This window comes from Podarcis raffonei, chromosome 4 (genome assembly GCF_027172205.1).
Source record: "Podarcis raffonei isolate rPodRaf1 chromosome 4, rPodRaf1.pri, whole genome shotgun sequence".
Lineage (NCBI taxonomy): Eukaryota > Metazoa > Chordata > Lepidosauria > Squamata > Lacertidae > Podarcis > Podarcis raffonei.
In genome coordinates this window covers 75,595,827-75,617,050 of record NC_070605.1, presented here as the reverse complement: position 1 = coordinate 75,617,050, position 21,224 = coordinate 75,595,827, and the positions used below count along the sequence as shown (strand labels likewise).

The window sequence follows — 21,224 nt, the reverse complement described above, 5'->3', positions numbered from 1 at the left end:
TTTATAAATAGCAAAGTCAATGCCTTTTCAATGTTGCACACAGTTGTTCTTAAAAAATATTTATTACAGTAATGTACAACTTTTCCATTAGGAAGGGACTGCAAGAGAATACAGAATCACTATAAGTCTGCAGTTGTAAATACATTTTTTAAAAACCAAAACTTTGTACACACTGATCTACAGTGAAGAATAAGTTATTTACATTAATTTACAGGAGCATCTCACCTTTGCTGACAGTGGTACAAGAGGCAAGAACAAGCAATCCATTATAAAGGCTGCAGTTTATTTCACTCTGTACGTATAGAAAACACAAAGCATTTTTGTGAAATTCCATCCCATCGCTAATGAAACCACATAGAGCAGGATGAGAAGTGCAAACGGGTAGAGAAGGATGACTGTGTTCTTCAGGAACGGCAAAGCTGAAAGTAGGAGAGAGTTTCAAAACTGAGAAAGCATGCAATTTTCTGAAGGTGCCAATGGCAAGAGACATCACAATCATCTTAATATTGACAGTCCTCAACAAAAAATTCATGCCTAAAATAACTACTGTTTCTAGTAAATGCATGCCTCTCCCATCCTTTACAGAAAAGAAAAACTTGAATCAGGTGGCTAAGATGTGGCCTTCCCTGATGTCATTGAATTATTAACTCCCAGCATCCCCAGGCAGCATAGGCAGAGGATGAAAAGAGCTGTAGTCCTGCAAGATATAATAAGGCTACCAGATGTCCCCATTGCCCAGGGACAGCCCCTGGATTTGCGAATAAGTCCCCGGACACATTCCATCTCCGGAACGTCCCCAGATTTCCCTGGGAAACGTAGCAGCAGCAGTCTCAGGAGCCCGGAGCAGTTGGTTCTGGCTGGCTTCAGGAGCTGCTCGGAAGTCCCCATATGATGGTGGTGCAGGGGCTCTAAGATGCAGCTTCCGGGCTGCCTCCACCTTCCCTGACCCCAGCAACTAAGTTGTGAAGGGAGGCTTCATGCTGCCTATCGGAGCAGCCTCCCAACTACTACTTGCGTGCAAGCAGGAGGGGGGTGGGGATCTCTCAGCTGTGAAGGGAGACTTCAAGCTGTCTATCAGCGCTTGTGTGCAAGCAGGAATGGTATTGGGGCTGCTCCGATGGGAAAGGAGGCATTGCGCTGCCCGAGCCTCGTTACCACCCAGGCTCATGGAGAAAGGAGATAGAAGCCTCAGAGGAAGGGGAAACATGGTGGTTGAGGTCAAGGCGGTGGCCGCCCCTCTGCCACCACCATTGCTGCAGCATCAACGTCCCAAACGTGTAGTATTTATTTTATTTAAAGTGTCCCCGGATTCATGGAAAAAAATCTGGTAACCTTAAGATATAAGGCACAGCCACATGTCCTCCCGCCATTCTTAAACTTCATCTCTTTGGAATCTGGCTTGTTCATAAATATATAACCCAAAGGATTGCACAACTGGCCCTGTGGCATTTTGACCTTGTTTCTTGAGCAACAGCAACTACCCCCCCAACCATGCTGCATCACAAATCCATGTTTAAAATTGAATGAAAGTCCAGAATTTCACTGCCTGTTGCCCAACTGATACTGCCAACTCTATCCTAGGCAGCAATAGCAAACTCGCTCTCCCTGTATGGGTTCTGCACCATGCACACGAAAAACAGGGTAGAGAAATGCAGGTTTGCAGAATGCAAAAAATACTAAAGAAATCCCCTAAGGGGGAAACCCTCCCCCCTCCAAAAAACACACACAGAAGGCTGACTTCACACATTCTCACCCACAGGGACAAAAGCATGCATAGCTGCAAGCCAGTATAGCTTCTGTTAGCTCCACATTTGCAAGCGCAGTACTTTCACAAAGGGATGTAGAGTCATGTGGCAGGTCAGTTAAAGCCACTACATATTGCACAGCATTTCAAGTAACGATGCTGTGCAAAGCTTGTAGAGTTGCTGTCAGAGTGAGCCCTCCCCTGATGCTTATCATAAAGTTTACTCATAGTGAAACAGGGATTTAGCAAAAAAGGACTGGGAAGAAGGCACTATTCTTGTTGCTAACTAGGTTGCAAAGGTTTTGATACTTACCACTGTACCCTAGAAATGTCACGTAGATGTAATAACCAATTGCAGTTAGCCAGAAAGTATTCCCAACGAAGTAGCCAATAAATGAATTCAATAAAATTACGTCTGCAAGAGAGAAAATGGAAGTTTCTTAACCTGGTGAACTTCTGCTCACTGAAGGTCCCAAAAAGGGTGCTGTGTACCATTGGGGTGTTGCCTCCAGCAGGATACAGAAACAGGTTGGAGCTCACTGTGGAAAAGCTGCTATGGCACACTTTAGAGAAGGTCCAGCTGCTGGCCAAGTCCTTTGACAGGCTAACCTTGCCTGAAGCCACCTCCAAACTCACATAAGCAGGGCCTAAGCATTTGCCTGCCCTCAAGAGGAGGCAACTGAACACACCAAAAGGGTCAGGTCAAAGAGCAACTGCCTCAGCAGAAGCACCATGTGGCCGTCTCCCCACTCCTCCCAGACCAGCACTGAGCATGGTTGTGAGGGAACCCAATCCGGAAGACTCCTCAGTCTGGTTGTGGTACTAAACCGTGACATGAAGTAATGCCAGGTTTGCAGACTCTCACTGTCAAAAAAGAAGGGGCAGAAAAACAACCAGCCACCACCAACTGCCACCAGGCTAGATTGAAGCAGCTCTGAGAGACGGCTTTCCCACTGAGTTGGTAGGGAGCAGCCTCTGAGGAGAGGTCCCCCCCCCCTCAGCTTGTGAATACCCCCCCACTAGGCCAGGAAACAGGGGAAGGAAAGGGAGGGAGAAAACAGAAATGGGGGAAAAAAGACCTCTCTTAAAAAGAAACAAGAGGCAGCAACTGGTCAGGAACAGCCCAGCCCATGGACAACCTCTTGGTCTGGAAGGTAGGGAGTGCCTCCTCCAGAAGAAGAAAATTGCAAGATTTTGCCTCTCTGATCCTGCAGGATCCACCATCGATATAGGGTGTGGTGCCCCCCAGGATCCTCCAGGTGAATTACAGTGTCAGCACAAAGCAAGAGAAGGCAAAAAATGCTTCAAGTCAGGGAAGGGAAGGTTTACTTACAATGGATGAAGAACAGCTGTATGAAATGTAAGATGACGAGAAGTGGATAAAAAGCATTCAGATGAACATCAAAGGCATATCCCCACTCTACATCACAGTCTCTGTTCGGGTGCTTTGTCAAGTACTTATTGGAGATAAACCTTGGGGGGGGGGAGAGAATTTGGAACAGACATGTTAAAAAATAGTATGCAAACTTTGACAGTTTCAACTTTTCGGCAAAATTACAGCCTAGAAAAATTAATCCTTGTTATTTTCCATTTGTCATATTCTGAAGAACACAAATGCATTTATGGACTTACAGGGCTCTGCTAAGGATTACTGAAAAAACTACAACATAGGAAATGTTTTTGATTCCCTAGAAGCCAGCTAAACAAATGTACATGTCAGTAAAATGACTGCGGAACCAGGGCAAGAGGGGAAAGGTTCTTCCCCTATCCTATAACCAATGCAATATGGCCTGGTATATACTAACTCTAAATGTACTGTCCTTGTAATTCTGTAGTCCTAGTCCCTTGCACATTTTCTCTCTCACTGCAATGCACAAATATTTTAAAGATGAAAATGTCGATTAACATGGCAGCCAATGTAACAGCTGCAGTGAGTAGTTTTTCATCTCCACGGCTACCTTCAGAAACATACCCTGCTATTTAAGTACATAACAGCCCAGCATTACTTATACATTAAGTATTTTCTTTTTGCCAGATTTTGAACTGAAACCTTCTGCTGGAACAGCACTACACATCTAGCCCAGAGATGAGAAACGTGTCTACTTAAACCTTCCTTACAAGTAGACAAGCTTAGGACTGTGGCTGAAAGTTCCAGCAATCATATTCTATACAGCAAGATTCAAACATGTCAAAAAAACACATCCAACTCTACTCAGGTTGTTTTAAAGACTTACCACATGAAAGTTGCAATTAGAAGGCCAACTCCTACGCAGTCTATAAAGATGACCCAGAGCAGCAGCTTTATCATTTCAACAAAACCCAAGCCCAACACAAAGCCGAATCCTATAGTGGATACTGAAGGAGGAAGACAAACAGCAGAGACAGAGGATTAACTCTTGACATGCAAGTAGGTTGAAACAATACCCATTTGCTCTTAGATTTTCTTTCACTTAATTTTACTGGAACAGTACTTGTAGCATGTTTAGTGCTGTGCTGTTTTAAGGCTTACAGCGTAAAATTGTTGAGTATATGGCTACAACTAGAATTTGCAAGAGTAAAATGTGTGGGCTGAGTTCACTACATTTACACAAATAAAGCAAGAAACGGGCAACTATGTGATCCATGGCACATGTTTGTGTAGGATGTGGGACATCAATACAAATAAAGTTAAACCTTTCTGTTCATAAAAAAGCCAATCACGCATTGTTGCACAGTGCAGAAATAAACAAATCCACAATGTAAGTTCTTAGATGGCAGAATTTCTGCCTGCCTCATAATTTTGCCAGGGTAATTGGATTTTTATCACTTAGGGCAGGCATAGGCAAACTCGGCCCTCCAGATGTTTTGGAACTACAACTCCCATCATTCCTAGCTAACAGAACCAGTGGTCAGGGATGATGCGAGTTGTAGTCCCAAAACATCTGGAGGGCCGAGTCTGCCTATGCCTGACTTAGGGCTTGTCATTCTTTGTCACATGCCAGGGATCACAGAACTGAGAATTTTAATACCATGCAATGCACAGAACAGATTTGCTGTGGACTGGAGGATAAAGTAACTGAAGCCAAAATGTGAGGGAATCTTTATCAGTGTGGATGCGGCAGGTATTGCAATAATAGTTTATTCACTGCTTATTGTTTTCATGGATGAGGCGCAAGAGGGAATGTGTAGGAACACATGTTCCCCACTGAATGAAATGATATAAGCATGGGTTTTACACAGAAAAAGCTACAGCAGTACAAATAATGTATTTTTCTGGAGCAAGCCCAGCTCTGGTCAACTATTCCCTGTACGGTATTCAATAAATTTCTCAGGCACTCACCGCAGAGCCAGATACTCAGCAACACAAGGAAAGCTGGGTCATCTCTTGCCCACTGGTCTTTCGTTTGTTTCCTGTAATGGAAGTTCCTGTACACTTTCTGTGGTGAAGTGAATAGATACAGCATCTGCCACAGAGCAAACTCAAAGTCCATATGCCGAAAGTGAAGGAGTCTCCTCAAGTATTTGTAGCGCTTGAACCCTGCTGTGTGCCTGGCTGCCTCCCTAGAGTTTAAAGAGCCGTTGTCATGATCTAGGGAATTAAGAGACGTGGTAGGCAACATCTTGCTGAAAGGGAAAGAAAAGAGACCAATAGATTTTAAAAATATAAACAAAATAAAGGTGCAAGTTATCACATTTAGGTTACAATCCTTAAACACACACATCACAGAGTGAACACCATGGAACAAACTGGAGATGGCTAAACAGAGAATAAACAGAGAATTTTGCCATAAAGCAAGTCACAGGCAAGGTGAGTCTTTGTAATAACAGCTGAGCAGTAATAAGAATAATTGGGAACGACTTCCAATGGAGGTCTTTTGAAGCTAAACTGCTGACATGCTCCCTTGGAATCTAGTGGATCTTACCGCCCTCTGAGCAGGCTTGGAATGACACACCCTTGTCACGTGACCCCACTTTGTTCTTTACCCTACCTGAAAACAATGCATTGTGACTGTGATGCAATGTCTTAACAGTGGACACAGCTCATATCAAGTTCAAGATCTCTCAGTAACTGCACAAACTTGGGCACCTGCAATCTCCTTTGCTCTCTTAGAAGAGCAAGGACATGGATGCAATCATATTCCTTCCTTCCTTAGTCCAGAGGGCTTCGTGAGCACATAATTCAACACTTGGCAACTGCATATAAAGCTCCATCCTACTCTTTCCTACCCACAATAGGCAAAAAGTCTGTTCAAAATAGAGGAGGCATCAATGTGGCTAGTTATGGTGGTATAGCAGTGGATGGAGAAAGTTGGCAGAAGCAAGCAGAAGGAAATGGAGCAGGTGAGCAGAGCTGGGATGAGCAACTGCCCTTCAATAATCTGTACAACTACTATAGAGCTTGCTTTCAAGTAATGCTGCAATCACAGAACAACCATTGGCACCAACTGGACATCCAAGTAGAGATACTTAAGATCACAGACTGTTTCCTTAAATCCACTTTGTCCTGTTGCCACTGTTAACAGCTTGTTGCAACCCTGACTCTGTGGCTGTTACATACATGCAAGCAGCAGGGCTGTCAGGGCAGGACTTCAGGGCAGATGTTCAGGACTTCATCCAGCAGAGTGAGCCAGAGAGCCTCCAAATGCGTCAGGGCTGGCTTATCACATTTTGAAATATATGATACAGTACACACCATCATTTAAAGATAACTTTCCTCCTTTGTGGAAGTCCTGACTATTCTCCTTTTGGGCTTTCCCCTCCATTAAATGCTCTTCCATACAAATAAATTCCTTCCACACAAAAAAACTGGGGCGGAGTCTTTCTTCCCACCATCTAGGCCTAGTTCAGAAGCAGCAAGAACCCCACCGCTCATGGTTGCAGCCACAAGCCTTAGTCTTGCATACTCCTCTGGTACCAAACACATTTTCCATTTCACTGAAAATGAGACCTAAGCAAGGACCAGATCCTGCACCATGACTTCATGAAGCACCCCTAAAGGCTTCACCACCAAGCTTCACAGTCTCCGCCATATGCATTTCTCAAATGCCAAGCAACTCTGGTGCGTAAGAATTTAAAATGAACAAGGATGAAAGTTCCAGCATCACACTGACAAGAAAAAAAGCAAACAAGCAACAAGCTAGCTACTATCCCCGCCCCCCATGACTTACAATACAACAGGCATATCCAACTCCCAAGAGACTGTGATCTACTCCCAGTATAAAAAAAACCTGGCAGTGATCTACCCGTTGTCATTGGAGGGAGGAGGAGCGTGCATGCGTAGGGTGGATGGATTGCCCAGAGTTGTTGAGCTTTTTAAGGGGAGGATTGCAAAGAGTTTTTTAGCTCCCCCCTAACTTTTTGTGCATGATAAGGATCCCACAGTCTACCAGGAACAGCCGGGGATCTACTGGTAGATCGTGATCTACTGGTTGGACATCCCTGCAATACAAGATTCCCAAATGGCCAGTGATGGCTGGGAATGGAGAAAGCACAGTGGACATGGATGTGGAAGGAAAGCGGGCCAGTCAAGGAGACTGGACAGGTAATAAAAGGCAGAGAATGAACATTTGCAAAGATGGTGAAGGAGGAGGAGGAGGATTATTTATTATTTATACCCCGCCCATCTGGCTGGATACAGAACAGAAATAGCTAAGAAAAGACGTAACAGCCCGTATTTTGAGAATATGCCACCCAGCCAGCTGACTGGGTGCGGTTTGTTTAGAGTGGATACAGTCAGGGAAAAGACAGCTGGTCTCTTTTAGCAAAAACCCAACGAGTTTCAAGCAGCCTGTCCCACCCCACCTGGTGTGTCGGTGGCTGAGTGGGTATGGATAATTTCACACGACCTCAAGTGCCCCCTCGTTAACCCTGGCTCGACACGGGTGTAGGGGTGCGTGTGAATGCGGGGAGCAGGTGCTGCTGAGGGAGGGGCCAGAAGGAGGGCGGAACCTGAGCGTTCCAGAACCCCGAGCGAGAAAACTCACGGAACGTTTCGCGGCCGCTTCCGCCCCGCGCAGCACTGCGGCTCCCGGCCCCGACGTCCTGCGTCCCTCACGCGATGAGGGGGAGGGAGCGGAAGGGAGAGGGGCGCGCGCCTCTCCTCCCCACCCTCCAACAGGAGCTCGCTTTCTGCCGCCTATCAGCCGCCGCTGCCAACTCACAGCAGCTGATCTGCGTGTTTTCCTCAGTAACTTCCGGCAAAAGGGACCCTCCCCAAGGCGCAGGCGCGCCGAGGTGTATGACGGGTAGGCCCCGCCCAAAATGGATGGTAGAGAGGACGACGGTTAGACGTCGGTTGTGCACACAGAGCTTTAACAAAAAAAGTGTAGAGCATCCCCTCACTTTATATTCTGTGCTTGAGCAATTTCTTTCCCCCTCCTCTGCGTAGAAATGGACGGCAAACAGCAAGACTTTTAAACGAAGCCGTGATTGGGCAGGATGATCTCAAGGACAGATGGATCATGGATAGTTTCGTTGAGAATCCTGGGGATCCCTTCCAACCCTGACATTCTATAATTCTTCCTCCTTCCTTACAAATTGTTGCAGCAAAGACACGAGTCACTGCCGTAAACATATCAACCTTCGACCCAAGAGGAGATGCGACCTTTAGTAGAAGAGAAACTTCTTCCTTTTGCTGCTGCTGCTTTGTTTGTGTGGGTATGCCACTGGCAAGTCACCTCTACACTAAAAAAAAAGGACAGCTCTATTAAATGTACTTGCTCTATGTTAAAAAAATGGCTCCTCGGAGGGGAAACAGGAAATGACGTGTGGTTCCCTGCGACCTTTCCGTAACTCCCTGCGCAGGTGAGAAGGGTCGGCCAAGATGGCGGCCGCCACCGCTGCTGGGGCTGCGGTGGGCAGCGGCTGGGGCTGCTGAAGGCGCCGCCAGTCGAGAGACAACACCGAGAAGCGGCGACAGGCGGAAACCGGCCGCCACGATGCCCAAGTACTACGAGGAGAAAGAGAAGGATTTCCGTGCGTGCGCAGGGGTGCGCGAGGACCTGAGGACTTGCCTGCTGGAGAGCGACTGTGTCATCCAGGTACATACCCTCCAACATTTCTCCGATGAAAATAGGGACACCTTGGTCCATAATAAAAATAAATAAATAAATAAATAATTTTATTATTTATACCCCGCTTATCTAACTGGGTTGCCCCAGCCACTCTGTGCAGCTATATAAAAACATCACGACTTAAAATGTCTTCTGAAGGTTGTGTAATTACTTATCTCCTTGGCTCTTGGGTTGTATAACTGCAGGGCTTTTTTTTCAGAGCGAGAACTCACCAGAATTGAGTTCTGGCACCTCTCAGATGGACACCGTTGACATTATAAGAGAACAAGGGAGGTGTTCATTGTGAGTTCCAGCATCCCTTTTAAAAAATAAAATAAAATAAATAAAAAAGCACTGCATAGCTCCATACTCTCCAACATTTCTCTGATGGAAATAGGGGAGTCCTAAGGAAAAGTGGGATGTTCTGGGATCGAATCAAAAACCAGGAATGCATCTGTAAATCTAGGACTGTCCCTGGAAAATAGGGGCACTTGGAGGGTCTGCAGGTAGAGAATGGCCTCAGAGACTGGCCTACCGTTAGTTCAGATGAGATTGAGAAAATTGGTTGTAAAACTCTTGTCGCCAGGGGAAATACCCCGTTTCTTGCTGGCTTTCAATGTGCTGTGAAGACCTTTTTGATTCCACAAGGTTTCATTTGGGTCCTGCTGAGCCCTACCTAGTTGCTTTTAAAAACATTTTCCTGCTGTAGTCTCTTGTGTTCTTTTAAATTGTTTGTTTCTGTTGTTTTTAATCAGGTTGCAACCTGCCTTGGGAATATTTTATATTTGATACAACTTGTGTGCCTGCTGAATAAATATGCTGGCTGCTCACTTTAGTATCTTTTATGACAGGAAGGGAAAGGGCCCAAACTGTGCTTGAAGGAAGGCCATTGCAAAGGATTACTAGTTTCATTTTTTGAATGCAAAAGATCATTGGTGAGTAAGTGAATTGTACTACAAGTTGTGGTCACGTTTAAAAATATGTACTATAGTATGTTACATATAAGACACAATTGAAATATTTTTAATTGCTACGGGTTTTTTGGAGGCCAAATTCCCCTAAATTCCTGGGTGTCAGATCCTCCCCATAATTTCTGCATGTAGTAAAAGTTAGAATTAATCAGAGTTTGATTAAACTTTGCCGAAAACAGAAACCCCGTGGATTTAGTTATGCTAACAATCCAAGCCAGCTCTGCAGAGCTAACTGAATAGGCCATGAGCAGGAGGCAAAGGCTGGTGATGGCCCATCAAGAAAACCATCAGAGGGCAAGACTGCCAGGCAAGGGTATTGGGACCCCTTCTCTGCTGGGTGCTAGTGGGCAGAGGCAAAAGCCAGGTTTAGGGTTTCAGTTTTGAATGACTAGGCTTTGGGGAGGTCCTTGGAGTTTTGCCCCTCCATCTCACTGCCAACTGCCTCCATGTGAGCTGGGGATATGCAGGCTGTAAGAGACACAGAGGATGGCTTTTGCTCACCTTTGAATCCAGTGCTGCCCTTAAGGGGGAAGCCAGACCCTCGTAGGATGTGAGTGCTCTGCAATCCCTTCATCTAGGTGCAAGTTGTATATATGTGCAAATAAAACCATACATTAAAAAACCAGCAGTCTCAGTTGTGCCTCATTGTCCCAAAAGGGAACGCAGACCCAGGTAAGCACACCTGCAGCCCCTGGAATATTGCACCACTTGTGGAGATTGGGGTGGTGTTGTAACAATATCAGTGATGTTACAAATTTGTTATTGCTTGGAAGTGTTGCTTTGTTTTATTTACAGTAGCATTACTGTTCCACTGATCATGAAAGGTAACAGTTAAAATAAAAGCCATGGGATATTTAGTGTGACAGTTTAGGTAAATATTAGGTTTAAATATACATACAGAAATTTATTGAGGAAAAGTTAACCATATTTTAAAATAAATAAAAGAAGCATGATGTCCTGGCCCTCGCTGCCAGAAGAAGAATACGAACTCCCAGTTCGGTTTCTGCCAAAGATTTTAACACATGAATCAAATTGGTACATAGGTAAGGCACAGGAAGGTGCAGCAGGTACATAAGAGGTATAGACACATGGTAACGCTCAAGACATTGATCCAACAACCAACATGCCCTCTGTATCTTCTTTTTGAAGAGCAGGGCAGGGACAGCTCAGCATAGCAGCCAGCCAGAGTCCAGGGACTGGGCAAGCATCCAGGCACTCTTGAATGGGTTGGGTGTGCAATATTTGTTTGCATAGGTGCTGGCATCTCTATGTCCTTGGAGAAGGGTTGGCGTTGGTGTCAGCTCAGCATCCAATTTACTCTCAGTCATCTGCCTAGGAGGTGGCAGCTCTACACTGACTGCTTAGTTACTATAAGCCAAAACATTCTTGTAGTAGCTTGAATTTCTTGCCTGGCTTCCTGGGCTCATAATCCAATGATGTAAATCATTTCATTGGACTGCATTTGGAATGTCTTAATTGGAGGCTAGTTCAACACCGTAGGAATTGATCTGCACTGTCTGTCAAGTCTCTATGCTATAAAAAAATTACCCAGAGTTTTGAAGCTGGGTGTTGTCAGTATGTTGAAGACACTCAGCTGTTTATTTCTTTCAGCGTCCATGAGTGGTAGTCTTGGCCCTAAATTCAGCAGTGTCTAGATACTATGGGATAGTGGGTGAGGTTAAACAAATGTAAGTTAAATCCAGACATGATGGGGGTGATGCTGGCGGGCAAACCCAGTGTTTTGGGGAGAATTGGTATTTATATCTTCTTTGAGTACGCACTGCACTGAAGCCTCTTCAGTGCTTTAGAGTTCTGGAAAATCAGGTAGTGTAAGTGACAAGGTGTGCCTTTTATCAAGTGCATCTGTTGTGCAGCTGACCCATTTTAGAGCAGGGAAACCTCACCATGCTAACTTGTGCTTTCATAAGCTTGAGGATTGACTGCTGTGAATATTTTAATATGGCACTTCACTTGAAGATTGTTTGAAAACTGCAGCTGATGCATATTGGCACAGCCTGTTGTTATCTGATGGATATGTGGGGACAAGTATGAACATATCCAGTATGCGCTGCTGTTTTTCTAAGACTGTACCAGCTTGAAACACACACGTTATATATACCTCCTCTCTCTATAATCCCTGTTTCCAGTTAAGATCTTTTTATCAGCACCTGCTTTCTTCATCTTCATTATATGTGGTAAAATTATCAACAGCTAGGGATCCTCATAGTGTAGTTACCTCAATTGCAGTGACTTCCTGAGGCTGGTGAGACTAGTTCCTACCTTCCTTATGGCCTTAAAAAGGGATACAATATGTGCTTAATTGGGGTGGCTTTGGAGGTTGGCATGATGGTTGTCCTAGGGAAATCCCTAGTTATTATTTTTCTTTTTTACTGCTGAGCTTATTGTTTTCATTGTATTCATTTTATTTGGTGGGTTTTTAATTGCATTTATATCTTAAATCTGGGAATGATGGCATATAACAATTTAAAATAAACTAAGGGTCATAACTTTTTAATGGTTCTGTCTCTTGTGCCTTTTTGTAAGGCACCAATAAAACTGGTAGTTGTAGTATTATAGTGTTAATGGTTGTAATATAAAACTTGTTTCTTCTTAAAAGCTGGATAACAGAGCAAGATTCAGAGGAAGAAAGGGATACTGAAGACTCTCCATTACGAAGCAGCAAGCAGGGGAAATCTTGGATGCACTGACACCTTGAGATTAAAGACTGGAATAAAGAAATTACCTACTGCATTTCCCTAAACTCTGTTTCACTTCTATGGAAATTATTTGTGTTCTAAGTACTGAATGCCTGAAGCTGCTAAATGCTAGAACTACTACAGTGAAAATAAAATCTGGCCATTTGTGGTGATCACATTTTAAATGAAATGTATTGCATCTTCATAAGCACTTTAGAGTCCTTCACCTGAAATGCTTCATTTTGCGATTACTTCCTCTTGGGGTTCAATGGTTGGATAAGTTTTGTCTCCCAAGTTATAAAGTATTTTTGTACTAGCCTTTCCTTTTGGTATTCTGCAGTGATACAGAAGTTGTCAGCCAGCTTGTTCACATAAGGGATAGGTATTCTGATCTAGGAAGGGATATCTAGGTGTGGAACCAGTGTGATAACCATGCTGCAATGCTGCCTCTGAAAACAGTTTGGAAACTTCAACTGGTGCAGAATTCAGCAGCCAGGTTGCTCACTGGGGCAAGACAGTTTGAGCATATAATACGAATCCTGGCACAACAAATTTATTTCCAGGCCCTTCCAAAGTGCTGGTTTTAACCTATAAAACCTTAAACAACTCAGGACTCCCAGTATCTCAAGGGCTGCCTCTCCCTAAATGAACCTACCAGACCCTGCAATCCTCATCTGAGGCCCTGCATGTCTTGCTTCCATGAGAGGTCTAAAGGGTAGCAACACGAGAACAGGCCTTTTCTGCAGTGCCTCCCCATTTGTTGAATGCTTTCCCCAGGGTGGCAAAAATATTCCTCTTCACCAAGGCCTTTGACTGTTTAAACAGTCTATGGCCTTTTAAATGTGTTGGGGGTGGTTATTGGGGTTTTAATTTTTGTTACTATGTTTTGTGTTTTTATACTGTAAATGGCCCTGTGATCTGTGGATGAAGGGTGGTGTATAAATTTAATAAATAATGATTATGCTCAACCAAGCCAAGTCCTGTGGAACTAGCTGTATCTCTGCAGATGGGGATGTGTATTTGCATGCAGACTCCTAGAAATAATATCACCAGAGAAACTGCCAAGATTTGGATGTGAACTGTTATGACAGTATGTAGTCCAATTTGATTTCTGCCTCACAGAGCATAGAAGTAACTGCAAGCCTGCACATTCCAGATATCAACTGGTATTATTCCATTGGCAATAGTTTCAGAACTAGGACATTTTGATGATGCTTTTTAAATTTTCCCTTTCCGGCAAGCATGCATCCATTATGTATTGGAATAGAAGATCACAATTCTTTTACTATCTGTCTTGAACACAGTTACTGTGTTCAGTAAAGAACTCCAACATCATTCTTGGTACCTTAATGGCTAACAAATTTGTGGTGACATGAGCTTTATTTTAAAAATGTGTGTCCAAGGTGACATACAAAAACATTAAAATGATAAAAGGTTCGTCATAAGGTGCATGACCATTGTGTTCAGCAAGCTTTCTAACACAAATACTCTTTTGTAAAAATAAATAAAAATGCTGAGCAGAGCAATTCTAAATGGGATCAGGAACAACTTTCACTGACTTACATCTGCTGTATGAAACCTTAAGATGTGAAAATGAAATGAGTTCCCCACTTACCACATGTTGGGAAGCAAGCCTGGTTTTTTAAAGGTAGGTGCAGGTGTGTTTATTTCATTTAGTGCAATGGTCTCTTATTTACATTAGAGAAAGGCAAAGGTGCATGCTCTGTTAATGTGCTTTTTTTGGAAGTACATTTGTTTATTAACACACACCCCATTTCACACATGCACACACCAAAGTTTTCATTCTTCCTCTGCCTGGATGCTCAATATCTCTGAAGTGCATAGTGCTGACTTGAATAAAGTACCTCATCTGTGAGGGGAGGTGCGTCTGAGAACTCTTGCATGGACGCCATCTAGACCTGGCAATTTGTCCGATTGTAATTTGTCTCTTAAGCCTAAACATTTACCTGCCATCTCCACTTATCTGCCTTGTTAGAACCGTGACAGACGTGACTCACTTTACACATTCTATTCCCTCCCAGATTCACTGATCCAATTTTCTTTTCCTTCTCTCCCTATTATGGTGTTCAGAGAGAGAACAAGGTAGCTGTACTATAGCCACTTCTAGGGACAATAGAGTAATCAGCGCTTTTGACAACGGATGGTAATGCATTTTAACAAATAGCGTTGTGGCTTCCTACTTCATGACTTGAGTTTGGTACACCTACATATGTAAAAATACATGTGTAAAAATATATTGGGCCTACTGGACCGGTCTGGATGCAGCATATAAAAAAACGAGGACTCCCATGTATGACTCAAGTTACCGAGATGACTCGTGTCGTCATGGTGCTCGGTGAAGAATCGAAGGCGTGGCCTCTTGCAACCCGGCTCTCTGGGTGGTTCCTCAAAAGTCAACGGTGCAAAGAAGTGAGCAAAGGCAGAGCTACCGTAGAGGGTTGCACCGAGCGCGCGAGGCGCCGGATTCGGCCTGCGGCCTGCGCTGGCCGCGTGTCTCCTGTAGGGGGCGGCGCAGCTGCTGAAGAGCCGCCGGAGGAGCCTGGCTGGTTTGTGGCGTCATAGCCGGCTGGGTGTACGCGCGTTTGGGTGGCGGGCTTGCTGCAGCGGCAGAGGCTGCCCTGGGGTGTGGGGAGCAGCCGCAGCAGGAAGGAGGGGCTGCAGCGTCTCCCCGGACGGGGCGGGGGCTTGGAATCCCGTCCAGCATGTGGCGCGAGCCTCGCTGAAGAAGAGCAGCGGCTCACCTGGAGCGAGGTAAGAGGCTTTCCTTTGGCGAAGGGGCGCTTCTCTCCCCCAGCCCCGCTCTGTGTGTGTGTGTAATCCCTGCGGCAGACAAAACGCAGCCCAAACAAGACGGGTGGTGGCCGGGGCCGTGAGGAGGCAGGAAAGGTGGCCGAGTCGTAGCGCATCCTATCGGGTTGCCTCTCCTGTTTTGCAAGGAGCAGCCTAGATGAGGAAGAGCGTGTGTGTGTGTGTGTGTGTGAGAGAGAGAGAGAGAGAGAGAGAGAGAGAGAGAGCTCGAAAAGATACGTGCCCTACCTCTTTGGGTAAGGATGCTTGCCATTTTTTTCTTGTTTAAAAAAATGCTTTGTTTTGACGTTTTTTGAGGGCGGGGGGGGGAAGCTGGACGTGCTGCGCTTGGAAGGCGGATGCCGTCTTGGAGACATCTTTGAGGACAACTGCCGTGCGGGTCCCACTCGGATGGAGGCTGCTGTTTTTTGTTCAGTTTGTGGCGTTGTCTGGGCACTGGATTTGTGCCATGCAGGAGCTTGAGTTGGCAGGAAAAAGAAACAACCCTCGAGTTGTTAAGGATATGGCACATCTGTAGGTGTCTTGCTGGGGCATATGGGATTTGTTTTGAGGGAAAACAGGCGCACAGGCCGCCTTGACCAGACAGCGGGCTTTTCTTTTCCTCTGAGATCTCTTGTAAACCTAGACATCGTTTGAATAAAGTGTGAGCGTCTGCTGTATTTTAAAACAAAACAAAAAACCGCCCTAGATTATATATCCAGTACTTGTTCCTTGGTCCTGGAGATTTAGATAGCATGTTGTTTATGGGGAACATTCATTTTGAAAAGGCCTTGAATACTAAACAAAGGCACATGAGCATCTTATGACAGCAGAATATATCTTACATAAAAAAGCTCCTTGAAGGTGCTTTTTCATTTCCTCAAGTGCTGTAAATTATGCATGCTTGAAACTGCACTAGCAACATTGTTCTTAAAGAGAACATTTATGGCTGGTCGGAAAATGCATGTAGATATCTTTCTAACTGATCAGTCATAAATCTAGGCTTCTTTTAAAAATGAAGAAATCCTGGCAGTAGTTGAATTAACTGTCTTGATTGTTCATAATTTTGTTCATGAGGTATGTAAAGTACTCTTATTATTTTCACAATAGCTGTAGGCTATCATCATGGCTGGCTGAGAATTTGATTCTCTCACCCTAATTCCAAGTATATTTACTTCAAAATAAATCCTGTCAAAACAGATTGTGTTTTCTGATGGCAGTCTTTGTCACCCAAGCCCAAACCTGATACCCTCACCCAACTCCCATGACATGAGCCTCATGGGTCAGGGTTGATGGGAGTTGTAGTTCAACAGCATCTGGGGGACCACAGGTTCCCCATACCTATTGTGGAGCTACTCAGTGCATTATCTTAGAATGCATTATTCCATGCAAATCATGTGTACATCCCCCATGCATGCACCAGAAAGCTTGGGATTCATGACTGTTTGAGGGTCTGCATTATAAAAATAGAGAGCAATAGAACTCTTTCTTCTTAGGAATGCATAAAAGAAAAAGTATCTGGTTTCTTTTGTTTTGCTGCTAAAGGGCTCCCTTAAGTGTTCCAGAAGACTGACGCAATGCTTTCAGTTTCCTCCATCTATTTGAGAATTAGAAAGTTTCAAATGTGGGATGCAAAGAAACTTTTCCCAACCCCACCTTAATGTGTACATCTTATGTTTGAATGTTTAGAGCACGCATGTCCAACTCCCAAGAGACTGCGATCTACTCCCACTATAAAAAACTGGTAGTGATCCACCCATTGGATTGACCATAGTTGTTGAGCTTTTTGGGGGGAGGAAGACCAGGGGCACCCACAATCGACAGGTAGATCATGATCGACCTTATCGACAGCCCTGGTTTAGAGCATTTATCATATATGGGGAATAATTGAAAATAGTGGTTTTCAGATATTCTAGTTTTTAGTTTGTGTTTTTTTAAAGACATTTTCATGTAAACTCTGGCATGTCTGCAATACAACAACTACTGCATTTTTCAGAGGATTCTGGAGAGTTTTCTAGGGTAACTCTCAGTTTTCACATAGCTCTGGCCAGGCCCCTACTTCTGCTCATGTGTGAAATGAGTCTGTGCCCTAGAGCAAAATAAACGCTCTGCTGAGGCAACGTATTGCAATGGAAGATCAGCAGCAATGAGCAAGCTGTCTTTCACAGAAGCTTGCCTGTCATACATTTTCAATTATGGAACCCCTGGTGAGCTTTTGAGGAACCTGGCATTTGCACCTGACATCCTTGAGCAGTGGTCAATACCTTCCCTTCGGCCCAGCACTCGTAAGCAGCACCAGGTGGCTGAATCTAGCTACGCTTTTAATTTCTTATAGTGCCACCAAGCTTGCTGTTCTAGGCATTGTGCAAAACTGCAAGGATAAAAAGACTTAGCTGGCAAGTGGTGCTTGGAACTCTACCATCACATTCAAGGCCCATTGACAGAGAAAAGAAGGCCCACCTTCAGATACTTTGCCTAGGGCTGCCCCCAAACCTGCAGCCGGGTTTCTTAAACCTTAGGTTGCCCAGGAACCTGTTTTGCAAGCCGCTTGCAGAGATATGAGCTTGATAATGCTTCATCATGGTATGAGTCAATATTTCCATAATAAGCAGATACCCATTAACAGTGCCTCGTTTTCTAATGTCCAAGAACAAGCTGTCGTAGATTGCTCTATGCGAAAGCCCATATGTGTGAATTTGCCATCACAGTTCTCCAGAGTAGTGCCAGAGAGGCTGACTTCTGTTTGCAGTATTACCTAATCTCTTTAATCAGCGTTGACTGTAAAATAATGGCAGAGATCCTAGTGTGGAGTGAAGTTTCAATGAATCACTAGCGCCGATAGCTTGCAACTGGTTGGTAACAGAGAGGGAAAGAGAAGAGTATATAATCTCTTGCAGGCAAGGAGGGGAGTCTGTTAAATGGCTTCCTGATTATTTGTGTGTGTGTGAGGGATAATTCTGGTTGAGAAATGGGACGGATGTGTTTTCTAAATGCTTCTGACTGCAAGGCAGTTAAATTTTAATTACTTTGGTGATGGCCACTGTGGGTGGATGGCTGAAAGCAAGATGGCACATATGCAGGATATGACTGCCATCATGTTTTTCTGCAGTTTGGAGGCACTGCCAATATTTTTTTCTCCCCCTCACTGGTACCACATCCATTAGCTAAGCCTCATTGCTTTTCCAGTAATCCCTGTGGCCGTTTGTAGACGCTTTATAAACAGCGGCCTGCAATTTTTGACTGGCATTGAAAGCTGAGTATAAAAAAAAGTGATTTCCATGTTCATCCCCACCTCCACCTCCACCTGCCTTTCCAGCAGAGAGTTAAATGACTTGGACTTCGCAAGGCATGCGGGGTGCCCTATCTTTGCACCCCAAAGGCACTCTGCAGCCCCCACCAAGGAAGAAGGAGTGAATGAAGCTCTACATAGGGAACAAATGGAGGGAGCAAAGACCTACACCAGGAAAGAGCTGGTGGTGGTCAAATCAACCTTAGCTGATGGTTGAGGCGGGAACCAAAGGCTGCCATGGGGTGGAGTGGGGGAACAGGACCTGTTCTGAATCACAGCAGGCAGGTGCAGAGCTCAGGAGGCCCCAGAGGGCAGCCCCCACCATTTCCTCCCTAGGAGTGGGAGGAGGAGACCAGCAGTGCCTGCTATTCGCCAATAATCCACTGTAGAGGCGGCACTGGGGGGCCTGCATAGGAGGTGGCAGATCTAGATCTGCTGCCCCTGTGGATCCTGCTGCCCGAGGCAGTCACCTCACCTTGCCCCATGGGTGGGCCAGCCCCGCTTGCAAGTTTGGCCATTCCGAGGTAGAGTGGACTGGGTAACCTGCGACCAAGCGATCCCAAGCCCTGCTGACATCCTTGGAGCTGGGCAAGGGATGGGGATCATTGGTGCACAAGTGTTTGGGATGAACTCACCCCAGCAACTGTAACGTTGGGTGTAAGTGTTCTTTGCATGTTGCGCTCACCTGAGAGTGGTGATGTAGTTGTTATGGCAAGAGCGATATGTTGACTCCTGTTTCGCATGATGATGGAAAAAGGTAGGCCTTGTAGCTTACTCAGTACAGTGGTACCTCAGATTACAGACTCCGCTAACCTGGAAGTAGTACCTCGGATTAAGAACTTTACCTCAGGATGAGAAGAGAAATCACGCGGCAGCGGGAGGCCCCATTAGCTAAAGTGGTACCTCAGGTTAGGAACAGTTTCAGGTTAAGAACAGACCTCTGGAACGAATAAAGTTCTTAACCAGAGGTACCACTGTACAGTGTTCATCACCATTTGCGTGTCAGCAGGCCCCCTGGGACTTCTGTTTCCTTGTCTGGCATAGGGATGGTTACTATCAATCCAGTATTATCCATATTCTGATGCAGAGGAATAGAAGGCAAGCTATTATTTGTTTGAGGCACATATGTGGCAACCTGCCAACGATTTATTAAAGTGTCATGCTGACACTGTGTTGCAAATTTACTGTCACTGAGAGTTTTTGTCTGTTCAACCAAGCCATCAGCTTCAGCACTAGTGATATTCTGTGCAGAAATGAACCCATGCCTTATATGCCTTTTGTTTTCAAAGTGTGAGTTCAAGTGCTTGTGATAACTGCCGCAGATGTAGTAAGTGACGTGATTTCAAATACTTGTCTTGTCTGCTTTTGGGTAAACCAAAACTAAAATGTGACCATTATAAAATGGAAAGTGTGACATGAAGCGTGTTTTGAAAGAAAGCCATCCTTTGATTTTTTACTCAATCACTTTGGGATATATGTTCATATATATATATATATATATATATATATATATATATATGCAAAGAAGCTTCTCTGGTTCTCCCTATACTGGAACAGATGAGAAAAAAAGGAAGATACAGCCATGATCTGTCTTGTGGATACAGACTTTCTCTTGCCTTTCCTGATTTTCCTGGGTTCATTTTGTTTCCAAGTTTAACACCAGAAAGTAAAACTCTGACACAGAACAGCGAAGCAAAATAGGGAAAAGTGCCAGGAGAAAAGCATCTAGATGATTTTTGTTTAAAAAAAATAAAAATGGTCTAAACCTACGTAATTGTCATAGTTATATATTTTTTTAATTCTCTCTCATGCCTGGGTTTGCTTTGACTTTTTAACAAAATAAATAGTTTCCTTGCTGAATCCACCAAGTTCCTGCGAGTCCTGCATTCTGATTTTTAACAGGCCACTGTTGCCTTTGCCTTTGGGAAGCTCAAAGCATCGTTGTGATGATGATATTTTTTGCTTGGTATTTGAGCATCAGAATCTGGTACTTGAAGGCAAAAGTCCTCTTGGCCAACCTTCCCTGACCTGATACCCTCCAGAGGCTGCTTGACTACAGACTGTGTCTGATAGGAGTTGGAATTGTATCTCTAGGGCTGCTGTATCCTGTTGTTGGTTTATATTAAGAACACAACCACAACCATGATGCTGCAATTCAAGGCTTAAAAACAAAAGAGAGTCATCAGACCATATCTAGCTTCTGTTAAATCTCCTGAGTTGTTATAGCCCAAACATTTGACAGGCACCATGCTGGGGAAGGCTGCACTTGGCTATCTATATTGTATTATACTTATGCTTGTGAAGCCCCTGATAGCGATTGGCTGAGCTTGTGGGATGGTACGGGATGTTCCTGAACATTCTAGTTACTCAGTAAGCAAAGCTGTCAGAATGTTTGCAGTCCATCTTCATGAGGAAATAATAATAAATTTTATTTATACCTCGCCCTCCCCAGCCAAGGCCAGGCTCAGGGCGGCTAACAGCCAATAATAAAAACAAGTTGAATGAATACAACTTAAAAACAAGATTAAAATACAACATTAAAACATTAAAATGCAGCCTCATCAGAGGAGGAGAAAGGAAAAAAGAAAGAGGGGGAGGGAATCAAATTGATTCCAAGCCAAAGGCCAGGCGGAACAACTTACAGGCCCTGCGGAAAGAAATCAGATCCTGCAGGGCCCTGGTCTC

The 21,224-nt window shown here is 44.5% G+C and overlaps 3 protein-coding genes across 18 annotated transcripts in view; 2 read left to right on the top strand and 1 right to left on the bottom strand.

Annotated features, from left to right (window-relative positions):
- Positions 1–43: 43 nt before the first annotated feature.
- Positions 44–7,974, bottom strand: UNC50 (unc-50 inner nuclear membrane RNA binding protein). 2 transcript variants are annotated; one of them, XM_053384155.1, is made up of 6 exons: positions 7,885–7,974; positions 5,064–5,347; positions 3,979–4,099; positions 3,078–3,217; positions 2,058–2,159; positions 44–419 (listed from the first exon to the last, which is right to left on the bottom strand). In XM_053384155.1, exons 2-6 carry the CDS (start codon positions 5,341–5,343, stop codon positions 283–285), a joined length of 780 nt encoding a protein of 259 aa, XP_053240130.1. In that variant the 5' UTR covers positions 5,344–5,347; positions 7,885–7,974; the 3' UTR covers positions 44–282. The 2 variants fall into 2 exon arrangements, with proteins under 2 accessions (XP_053240130.1, XP_053240129.1); XM_053384154.1 differs by having other exon boundaries at positions 7,708–7,941.
- Positions 7,975–8,512: 538 nt separating this feature from the next.
- On the top strand, positions 8,513–13,414 carry LOC128411760 (cytochrome c oxidase assembly factor 5). Its single transcript, XM_053384156.1, has 3 exons — positions 8,513–8,763; positions 9,627–9,710; positions 12,364–13,414. Exons 1-3 carry the CDS (start codon positions 8,662–8,664, stop codon positions 12,403–12,405), a joined length of 228 nt encoding a protein of 75 aa, XP_053240131.1. The 5' UTR covers positions 8,513–8,661; the 3' UTR covers positions 12,406–13,414.
- A 1,583-nt stretch (positions 13,415–14,997) lies between these two features.
- The window catches only part of INPP4A (inositol polyphosphate-4-phosphatase type I A), a 106,187-nt gene continuing 99,960 nt past the window's right edge, over positions 14,998–21,224 (top strand). For 3 of the 15 annotated variants that reach the window (XM_053384138.1, XM_053384134.1, XM_053384143.1), the window contains exon 1: positions 15,010–15,214. The gene's annotated coding sequence lies outside the window, so the exon portion shown is untranslated. Of the gene's footprint in view, positions 15,215–21,224 lie in introns of all 15 variants that reach the window. The other 12 variants (XM_053384141.1, XM_053384133.1, XM_053384139.1 and 9 more) reach the window with 9 other exon arrangements.